General features: G+C 41.2%; 1 protein-coding gene across 1 annotated transcript in view; it reads left to right on the top strand.

Annotated features, from left to right (window-relative positions):
* Positions 1–1047: 1047 nt before the first annotated feature.
* The window catches only part of BLVRA (biliverdin reductase A), a 35434-nt gene continuing 24605 nt past the window's right edge, over positions 1048–11876 (top strand). The window contains exons 1-5 of the mRNA XM_068117169.2: positions 1048–1114; positions 3706–3926; positions 7056–7175; positions 7396–7493; positions 8476–8583. Coding sequence (XP_067973270.1) covers positions 3787–3926; positions 7056–7175; positions 7396–7493; positions 8476–8583 — 466 coding nt within the window. The 5' untranslated portion in view covers positions 1048–1114; positions 3706–3786. The remainder of the gene's footprint in view (positions 1115–3705; positions 3927–7055; positions 7176–7395; positions 7494–8475; positions 8584–11876) is intronic.

The raw sequence follows: 11876 nt of genomic DNA, 5'->3' as shown, positions 1-11876 counted from the left end.
AGCAAAGGGTCTGAATACTTATGTCAATGTGATATTTCAGTTTTTTCTTTTTAATAAATTTGCAAAACTTTCTAAAATCCTGTTTTCCCTTTGTCATTATGGGGTATTGAGTGTAGATTGATGAGGGAAAAAATGAATTTAAACGATTTCAGCATAAGGCTGCAACATAACAAAATGTGAAAAAAGTGAACGGGTCTGAATACTTTTTGAATGCACTGTATGCAGAGTGTACATTTTCTATGTTATATGTCACGTGGTTTGGCAGCTATTTTAGCTTGAAAGCCGATATTTTAAAAATCCCTTCTCTGAAAACGCTTCACCGATCGATGTGAAACCTGTTGTATCTGGTAAAAATGTGATACTTCAAAACAGCTGAAGGGATTTAAACCAAATGTATTTATTTTTAGCACAGTGAACGAGGGCATCTACACATTATTATTATTATTATTATTTTATTTTTTTGTATACAAGATCGAGGCTCGTGTAAGAGCTAACATTAATCACAAAAAAACAAACGGACACATAAAATATATAATAAAGGGAGTGGGAGACCAGATGGGGAGAGAGAGGGAAGCACACAAGTACAACATTTGAGAGCAGGGACATCGGGAGATCTGTGGGAGGGAGAGGGCTTGGGGGGAGGAGGCATGGGAATGGGGAGGTGGGGGGGAGGGGTATAAAACACATGGACACAGCTCGGACTTCCAGGAAAGAAGGCGGAATTTCAAAAAAGTGGATCTGGGGTGAATTAACGGGGGTACAAAAGATGAAGGTTGAAAAGTGGAGGCATATTGGCGACAAAGCACAGTCGCATTGCTCTCGTTTTTTAAAAATAATCTCCTTCATTAATTCTTCCTTCTTTTTCGGATGGTACACTAATAAATTGGTTCCTTTTCTGAAATCTTAATCAATTCACGCCCACTTCCCCTCTCACCTCCATCACATTATTCTGACCAGTTCTGTCTGACTCGAGGTTTTCGATTTAGGTCGCATGTGGCACCTGGGCTCACCGACACCACCCCCTGCTGGTCTTGGATGTCATACAGTAGAGTACAGTGTCGACAAGCAACTGCGGGTTTGACTTGGACTTGGGCTGGTGCTGAGACTGCCACAGGTATTTAAGTTTTACTAGGCATGAGAATATCCTTTGCAGGTAATGAATAAAGATGCAGGTAAATGGCGGTGTTTCGTACCACATGCCTTGCACGTTGATGTTGCCATGTCATCCAGTGTTATTGTTTAACTACCACTAACCAGATACAGTACGCGCTGAATTATTATATGGACATTAGTTGAACATTTACAAACATTTGGCTCATGGGATTTGAACCTGGATTATACCTGCATCATTAGTAAGCGACCCGTGCTGGAAGCTCGGACTTTTTGGGGTTTGGTATCGCTCTTATTGTAAACATTTCATTCATTTAAATTGAACCTCCATACAAAAGACGACTTTTTTTTAGTTTGGGGTATTCCATAGAAATGTTGAATGAGTCACCAACTCCCTCCAAGAAGGGCATCACTTATTGGGGGCCATCCAACATATTGCGGATGCAGCGGACATGTTGGGCGTAGATTGCGGTTAGCTTGAGAAATGCAACAGATGGAAGGATGATATGGTGGAGGAGTTCTGGAGGGCAGAGGTCATCTCCACCAAGCATTACCATGGACCACCACCCAAAAGGGGCAGTCAATGGTAATATTGATTGAACAAGTTTATATCAACAGCATTTTTGGACAATGCTATTTCTCCCTTAAGGAATCATTAGTATTAATGATAAAAATAATTGTGACGATGGAGTATGAAGGAAACCATGAATGGGGGTTAAAATGGGGAAAAAAACCTTCATTCACAAAATAAACTAGAATGCACTCGGTAGAGCGCACACCTCCACCAGGCTGAACAGTTTACGTTTTGTATCTCACTGATGGTCCAAATCTGGATTCGCACCTGAACAAGAATCGAATCAGCTTGTTCTTGTCACCTACCCAACTCATCCACCAAGTTTTGTCATAATCCATCCACATTTTTTTTTTAAATATCATGCTATATACCGTAAAAATGGGGGGGGGGGGGGGGGGGGGGGGAATAGGGACAGCAAGGTGAATAGGGACACAAACTGAAAAAAAGTTCGGAAACTTTTTTCGCTGAAAATTGATAACCATACTGATTTGTTGATATTTGGGTTGAAAGTGTTCTCTTGTTTTTTTAAAAAGCAACTTATAGTCCCTATTAACCCCATATATGGGTTAAATAGGAATAAATAGGATTTTTATGGCTGTCCCTATTCACCCCGTTTTACGGGTGAATAGGGACAGTCACTCATACAAAAAAAATAATAATCAAGAAATAGGGAGTTTGGAGAAACTTTTTATCCCATATTTTCTTTCATTGGCACCGTGGTTTATATTATGGGTACATATTATGTGCATCCATCTGAGCTATCAATTTAGCAATAAGGTGGAAACTCAGGATTGTTTCTTGATTATTATTATTTTGTATGAGTGACTGTCCCTATTCACCCGTAAAACGGGGTGAATAGGGACAGCCATAAAAATCCTATTTATTCCTATTTAACCCATATATGGGGTTAATAGGGACGAAAGTTGCTTTTAAAAAAAACAAGAGAACACTTTCAACCCAAATATCAACAAATCAGTATGGTTATCAATTTTCAGCGAAAAAAGTTTCCGAACTTTTTTTCAGTTTGTGTCCCTATTCACCCCATTTCACGGTATCGTTTTTGGCCCTATCACTCAATGGTGAAGAATCACTTTAAAGATTTTAAAATAATTATTGTATCCAGATCTTCACCAAAATTGAAGCAATTCTTCCTTCTCACACACCCAGCCTGTCCACCAAATTTCGTTCAAATACGACCACAACTTTTTTTGAGATATCCTGTTCACAGACACGGGTGAAAACACAACCTCTGTCCGCCTTCGGTGGCAGAGGTATTGAGAAATAGGTCGAGAGGAGAGTGCAGTAAAGGGAGAAATCGGGAACATGTAAGATGAGGTTTAAAATTCTGAAAATTTTGCATACATAATATGTATATGTCCCATATAATTAGTCTTTAAATAAATAAATAAAAGTACAACACATAAGAACACTGTCTGCGCATGGGATTTTGTGTGAGGAAATGGGGGTGAATTTATTAAGATTTCAGAAAAGGAACCAATTATTAGTGTACCATCCGAAAATTAAGGAAGAATTAATGAAGGAGATTTTTTTTTTTTAACTAGAGCAATGCGACTGTGCTGTGTCGCCAATATGCCTCCGCATAGTCCCTGCCCATGACAATGATCCTTTCAACCTTGATCTTTTCTACCCCCGTTAATTCACCCCAGATCCACTTTTTAAAAATATCGACTTCTTTCCTGGAAGTCCTAGCAGTGTCCATGTGTTTTATACCTCTCCCACCCCCCCCCCCCCCTTCCCATGCCCTCTCCCCCCAAGCCCTCTGCTTCCCACAGATCTCCCGATGTCCCTGTACTCAAATGTTGTACTTGTGAGCTTCCCTCTCTCCCCCCATCTTGTCCACTGCCCCCTTTATTATATGTTTTATGTGTCCGTTTGTTTTTTTTGTGATTAATGTTAGCTCTTACACGAGCCTCGATCTTGTATACAAAAAAAAAAAATGGTGTCCGTAGAGTTTTTTTTGTAAGTTTGAATATGTTGCCAATCTCCTCCCCCTTTTGCAGGTATTGCGCAACGTATTGCATTGAGAAAAGAATTGTCTTAGCTTCCAGCATGAAGAAACACTGAGCTCGAGTGACTCGCCGATGGAGGGCAAGCTTGTGACCGTAGTTGTGGTCGGAGTTGGGGTGGCGGGTCGTGTGCGGATAAGAGACATTCTCAACCTTGAAGCCATCGCCAGAAAGTCAGGCTCACCTGGGCTGCGTATTGTTGGCTACGTGTCAAGGTGAGAGTATGCTTCATTATGTATTCTTCATGGTGGGTAGAAAGGAAGGAAAGAAGGGTGGGATAGGGTGAAGGTGAAAGGATATTAGTAAGCAAGGGGTCAATCATTAAGATTAATGAGTTGCACTTGAACGTGCATTGCAATTAGCACTTATACAGGGCTTCCTGACGCTTGAGTAACCAACCACCTGTCTAAAAGCAACCTCTCCGGTTTGGCCTCAAACCAAGCAGATGACAAGTCGGCAACATAATATAACAAGTTGATGATATGAGTTACAAATATATAATAACTATAAAGCATCTGAAACTGCAAAGCCCAGTCCATGTCCGCTTTCTATTCAGACTTCTTCTTCTGTATGCTAAACATGACAAAAACAGCTCAAATAGAATACAACAAAAATAGAGGACTTTAAGCAACCTTGACCTTTTGACGTCAAAAGCACTAAGCTTCAGTGACCCAATACGCAAACCCTGCTCAAATATCAAGTCAATCGGATGAAAATTGATGACTTTATGCAACGTTGACCTTTGACCTTTTGCTCCAAAAACAAACAAACAATCGGCTTCTAGCTTTTGATTGGTGAACCAATTCAGTGACCCCATATGCAAAGTCTTAAAATTTCAGGTTAATTTGATGAAAATTGACGATTCTATGTGATGCTGACCTTTGACCTTTTGACCAAATTATTCATCTGTCTTCTCCATATTCTCAAAATAAAGCTTTGTTGAAAGTTTGATGACAGAAGTTCAAATGGCAAAAATGTTATGGCCTGGACAGACACACACACACACACACACACACACACACACACACACACACACACACACACACACACACACACACACACACACACACACACACACACACACACACACACACAAGTGGTTTAGACATACACTCATACTTAAAATACTCACACACATACTTAAAACTAGAGCTTTCAGGGAAGCAGAACTCAACTGAACTGACTGGACAATTTTAAAGTAGGTCAGTTGTCTACTAGATTTGACTGAAGATAGCAACCTACCTTGTGTGGTAAGAGTCTCACACACCAAGTTTGATCAAAATCCATCAATATTTGTGGACGTTAAAGTCTTAACGTCGTTTCGGAGCTGAAAACAATATGGCGGCCTATGGCGGCCATTTTGTGACGGATCGGGTTGGAATGCAATAGCAACCTACCTTGTGTGGTAAGGGTTAAACATTCTAAGTTTGATCAAAATCTGTTAATATTTGTGGACGCTAGAGTGTTAATGTCGTTTTCATGACCAAAAACAAAATGGTCGCCGAAGTCCGCCATTTTTCAACGGATCGGGCTGAAATGTAATACCAACATGGTCCTTGGGGTAAGGATGCTGCATGTCAAGTTTGATCAGAATCGGTTGATATTTGTGGACGCTGGAGTGTTAACGTCGAAAAGTTAACGGACGACAGACGACAGACGATGACGACGACAGACGACGGACGCCAGAGGGTTCAGTATGTGATGAACGTCCAGTTGAGTTAAAAACTCATGTCAGAACAGCTGTACACCCAAAGGCACAATAAGGTATGTAGGCACAACACAACAGTAATCCATACTGGTACATCTGCAGAAATTTCAATATCCCAGTTCCACAAAACCCATGGAAACATGAACCAAAAGCAATCATTGAAAACAAGGACATAATGCTCACATCTTACTATAATTCACCAAATGTCCGTCCGTCTGTCTGTCCGTCCGTTCGAAGGTACCGCAAAAACGGCTGAACCGATCGCAACGATATTTTGGGTGGGTAATCCTGGGATCTCCTGGAGTAAAATAGGGTATATTGTTTTTGCAATTTAAGCTTTGGCCTCCAGCATTTTCAGGTTTGGACTCCCGCATTACGTTATTTTCCCGGGTGCCACACAAACGGCTGCACCGATCGCTGCATGGCTGCACCGATCAATGCACAGCTGCACCGATCGGACTCGGTGACCTCGGACAAAGACCTTTTATAACGACATGGGTTGAATTCCTGCTTGAGAGAATGCCAACCCCCCCCCCCCCGCCCCCCCCCCCCCCCCCCGCCATCACGGTCGTCTCTCCAACCCACAATCCCATGAGATATGTGGAAAGGACGACCCAACACCAATTATCTTCTTTTTGATTCGTATATAAACATCATTAAAAGTAAATAATGACCTCGGCCAAAGTTCAAACGACGTGAGTTTAATCTCTACATGAGAGAATTCCACATAACTTTTTGGGCGGTGTATACGCTAACAGATCGCTGTCTCCATCGATTTTGCCAAGGCCGTAACACCTATCGGCTCAAAATCCTTTTAACTGTTGACTTGGTAGTTTTTACAATGAAGGAAACATTAACAATGTTGTTAAAAGTTTATTTTGTGATTAATTTGTGATTGGAGTTATGTTGTTTGGAATGAAAAAGAGATATCGAGTTCAAGTGAATGACCACATGCCGTGATGGTTTCTACTTTCTGAACGTGAAATTCGCGGATCGCCATATGCAGATTCGCCACGGACCCACGATCGATGGTTCTATATGTGAACGTACCCGCGAACGGGTACGTTTTTCATGGAAGTCATTCACGAACTTGCTGTCCATGTCTGACGTGCGACTGAAGGTGCTACAGGAATATGGAATTTATTAGTTTCATGCTTTAGCATTCACCGTAACTGCATTGTCTGATTGCTTCCAGCCTCCCACCCGTGCTTAGCACGGGTATCTCACTAGTATGCTTTATGGGTAAACCAGAGATATGGACAATGGCCTTTGAGCTGTCTGGTGTGCGTTCAAATATCGACTCAGCTATGAACTGTCACCTCAGTGTTTCAAAGGGTGGTTCATCAATGTGTGTACAGTCGATGAGAAGGGCGTTAAGCCAGAGTACCTACCTGCCAGTAAATTAGAGATACTTACGTAGTATTAGAAGTAGTTTCAGACTTCGATTTAACTTTTATTTTACCTTATTGAAAATTTTGGACCTCAATTGCCATTGTTGATAAGCCGAGAGCTAATTTCATCGATTCTAATGGAACGGATCACGTCCTGTTTTCTCATTAAGGGATTTGGTTGCTTGTGTTCAGATGAAGCCCTTACCTGTGACCTGATTATTTAAATATCCGTATGTCATCTTCAGGAGGTCTCTTGGGGAGATTGCCGGCACTCGGCAGATCACTCTGCCCGAAGCTCTCACCAGCCCAGATGTGCAAGCAGCCATCATCTCGACAGAAAACGCAGCTCATGAAGAAACCGTCAGGTGAATTTTGTTTTTATTTCCAATTTATTTTTATTTTTGGCAATGATTAGGGCAAAATATAGGGCAAAATGGAGAAGATTGTCATGGGGCCCGCAAGGCTAACCCCCACTCTAGCAGGGAAAATGGCCTTAAAATGCCTGTTTTGTGTGCTGTGTTGTTTTGGCAATGATTATTCTAGTAGACACATGTAATTTCACTGAAAGCTTGTCTTTTCCACCAGGCTGTTTCTTGAGGCTGGAAAGCATGTGTGTGTGGAGTACCCACTGGCTCTCTCTGCCTCTGCAGCACAAAACTTGTTCAAGCTTGCAGATAAGATGGGTAAGCCACTGAAACCACGAGTCAAATGCATCACATTGCTTTATTGATACATCAGTGAAGGACATCGTCTCTATGTTTGCCTGAGATATACTTGGTGGGATTTCTGCTTCTGCTTTTTTATGACTCTGCCGACAAAGTCACTGGAGGCAGTATGTTTTCCGGTTTTCCATCTGGCTGTCCATGTGTCCGTCCATGCGTCCATCCGTGCATCCGTGATAGGTTTTCGTTGCCGCGATAACCTAAGAACGGCTAAAGGGATCTAAGTCAAACTTGGTACAATTATTATAATGATGCAAATATTAAGTAATTGGATTATGGGGTCAAGAGGTCAAAGGTCAAAGGTCATCCCATTCGTTAAAAAATTCTGTTACCGAGCTAATTTGTGAACCGGTGATGGGATTTTGACCAAACTTGGTAAAAGTACTTTACTTTTGAAACTTCCACTTTTTGAAATACCAACTTCTGTCCTGGAAGTCCTTGGTGTCCTTGTGCTTTATACTTCCCCCTCCCCCCCCCCCCCCTTCCCATGCCTCCTCCCCCCGGGCCCTCTCCCTTCCACACATCTCCCTGCTCTCGGATGTTGTGTTTGTGTGCTTTCCCTTTTCTCCCCATCTTGTCTTCCGCTCCCTCTTTTTGTGTATTTTGTTTGTCTGGTCGATTTGTTTGTGAAGTAAATGTTAGCTCTTTCACGAGCCTCGATTCAGTATACAAAAAAAAGAAAAAAAAGAAAAAAAGAAAAAGGTATACATTATATGATGTAAAGATGAACTGATTAGATTTCTGCATCAATAAGTCAAAGGTTAGAGTCTGTAATAGGTTTTTCATTACCGCGATAACTTAAGAACGACTGATGGGATCTAAGTCAAACTTGGTACAAGCCAATGATGAGATTTTGACCAAACCTTGTATACCCTATCCTTTTTATCCTTTCTTTTCTCAACTTACCATGATAACTTTTGAGTTATGTCTGGTGCCTCTTCAGGAAGAGTGCTCCACATCGAGCACATTGAATTATTAACATCACAGTACAAGCAACTGCGTGATCAAGTGGAGGGGAAGACTCTGGAACAAGGATGTCTCCACTTCACAGGTAAGACCATTCAAGGAACACATATCAAGTGTTACGGATTCGTCACTTCCGTTGTTGTGGTTTTCACCCACTTGACATATTTCTGATATTATGTACTCTTATTATCTTCAAAAGGTTTATTGTTCATGAATAGTTATCAAAAGTTTAAAAGGTTAACTTTAAAGGATACAGGAAACCGAACCGGAAGACGCGGAGAAAGAAGAAGAAGAGGCGTGGCGAGCAAAGTCGGGCAAGACGCGTGACGTCGAGCTCCGTAGCGAGCGTTGTCTAACGAAGGTCGCGAGGGAATTTTGAGTTCCTTGAAAGGACATCCTGCGATAGGTATTATCGCTGGGATTGAGAAATCTGCGTAGTCAGGTTTAGGCTGAGATTCCAACGAATCCTTGCCTGGTCGCATCGACTCAAGTAAGAGCCGTCAGCCATTTTGAACCTCGCGCTTCATTCACCGACCAAGGTTTTGCTACGCGTCAGCTCTTCTCAGCATCCTATCGTCTGTCGGGGATGTGTGTGCGCGACCGCGTCATCTCCAATTACGTTGCGGTTTGCTGATTGCAATGGGAACGTGCTCCTCTGGAGGGCGCCTTTATACAGTTTCGGCTGTGTGACTGCCATTGCCATCTGTACGGGATTCGGGTCTCGACTGGACATCGGTCTAGCGATCGCTGGAGCGAATCAACTTCGCCTTGGAGAAGGTTATAGAGACATTGAGGAGTGTCCTTTTACACTCACTTGGAGAGCAGTGAGTTATCTGACTTTAGTTGATGGTACCATCATAAGATATATAGAGTGCACTCTGGATTGCTATTGGTTGTACCGTTATTCTTGTGTGTGATTTTTAATACAACATTTGTTCATTTATAATCATTGGTGTGGTTTCACTGTTGATTACTGACACAGAATAACACATTTTTCTGCCGTGGTTCCTCTCGGGGTTCGGAGGTATACCGAGACCAGGAGGTCGGGGAGGAACACGTAACACAAGGCACAAGGGGTATTGAATATTTATAGACGAAATACTACAATTAAATGTTAATTTGATAAATATTGTGGATATCATAAAGCACATGTAAAGGAAATATAAATTTCACTTAATGTCCAGGGAGGATGGTTGTGAACACAGAACACAAAAAACCCAAGCTCGAATCGGTCTTTGCTTTGCCACCGTCGGTTTTGCAACTTTTCCACCAACCTCAGCTCGATCTCTATCAACCCGAGCTCTCATTCCATCTCGCTCTCAGTGGATGGGGGTGTGGTTTGTCGAGAGGGTGCGGGACACTGAGAATTGAAAGAAGCATAATCAAGAACTAGAATGGCACTGGGTAGAGCACATACCTCTGCCAGACTGAATATATTACGTTTTGTAGCCCACTGTTAGGCCAGATCCGAACACAAGCAAAAACATAAAAAAGCAAAAACCTTAACCAAAACCCAACCCGCTTGGTGTTGTCACCTATCCAACGCTTCCACTAAGTTTTGTCATAATCCGTCATAATTTTTTTTTGAGATATCGTGCTATATATCATTTTTGGCCCTGTCTCTCAATGATGAAGAATCACTTTGAAATCCTAGTATCTGGATCCGAATCTTCAGCAAACCTAATCAATTCGTCCTTAGCTCACACCCAACGTGTCCAACAAATTTCGTCCGATTTCGTCCACAACATTTTGAGACATCCTGCTCAGAGACAGACAGCCAAACAGGGGTAAAACATAACCTCCAGCCATCTTTGGTTGCAGAGGTAATAAACTAAAGAATTCATAGAACAAGTACAGATACATTAATAGTACACCGCTCCCATGCCAAATAAATAAATATCCTCCAACGTGGTGTTGCCCGGACACCACAGGCGCCCGGCAATACCGCCATGTAGCAAATAGAGATGGTATTGGGAGGGAGAGGTGTACAATAATAATTGATTGATGAATTGAGTAATTACAATCAATAACTAATAATCTTAAAATAATTTCTTAATCAATTGGCTAAATGAAACGGTGGTGGTTCAGGTATTATATCAGCCGATTCATTAATTATTTAATTATTTTTATGATTATTATTATTTCTTTATTTTCATTATTAATTGTTTATTTATTTTCTTTCTCATCTGGGCAATATCTCAGGCAGCCCTTTGAGCTAGGAAGCTAATATTTGGACACAACAATGACCAAGTGATGTGGCTATAAAGGATATTTTTTATTTATTGATTAATCAATTAATTATTTGATTTTTCGATTAATGACTTGTTTAATTAATTTTCAAAAAGATACAGCTTCGCATGAAGCACTGGTGGTTTAGGTATGCTATTAGCCAATATTGATTAAGAAAATATTTTATGATCATTAGTAATTGATTTTAATTATGCAATGAATCAATCAATTATTGTACACCTCTCCCTCCCAATACAGTCTCTATGAGCGGCACGGCGGTATCGTCGGGCGCCTGCCGCGCTGGAGGATATTTATTTATTTGACATGGGGGCGGTGTACTTTGAATGTATCTGTACCTGTTCTGCTTCTTCTTTCCCAAGTATTATCCTTTCTACCTCCTTAACATTATCCTATTCCCCTCCTCATATAAAAACTTTATTTTTCACTCCAAAACAACATCAATCTATCTGAATTTCCTTCTGCCTGTACTTCTTATTTGAACTTAATTCTTCCTTTATCCCTTTTCTCAATATCTCCAAACCGAATCTTCATTGAATGTAAACACTTCTTCTTTAAAAAGTATTTTAAAACAATTCACTCTCCCTATTTCTCAGTCATGAGTACCCAACGTGTTCTTCTTCTTCACCACAATCAATTCCTCTTCATCTTCTTCTTCTTCATAAATATTATTTTCCAAACGTGTCTCTCACCTAAGCGCTTTGTCCATCAAGACTCTTCCCATACCTACAGCACCACCTTTCTCCATGCCTTCAACAAAAATTATGTTCAGTCATCCCATTATCTTTGTCTCCGTTTGTCCAAAGAGTGCCGCAGACTTGTGTGCACATTTATGGCCAAGTATGTGACCTCTCCCTTCAACCATCTTGCAACCGCTCACCCCAAGACTCAAAATAGACAATCTATTTCTTACGTACCTAAATTGTCAGAATTTTAAATATTTCCACACATCATGCTCAAATATAGATCTCGTTCACATCTAAGAAATTATCAAATATTGTCGTGTGTATGGCCACCACCCAAAACTGCAAGTGATTAAAGATAGGAACTCTACATGCTAGGCATCGAGCTGGCTTAAGGCTAAATTTGGACGATACGCCATCCGAGCGGTAGTATGACGTGTCTCTGTTG

This window comes from Myxine glutinosa, chromosome 5 (assembly GCF_964187855.1).
Source record: "Myxine glutinosa chromosome 5, kmMyxGlut1.1, whole genome shotgun sequence".
NCBI lineage: Eukaryota > Metazoa > Chordata > Myxini > Myxiniformes > Myxinidae > Myxine > Myxine glutinosa.
The sequence above is the reverse complement of the archived record's forward strand: the minus strand, read 5'-3'. Positions and strand labels throughout refer to the sequence as shown.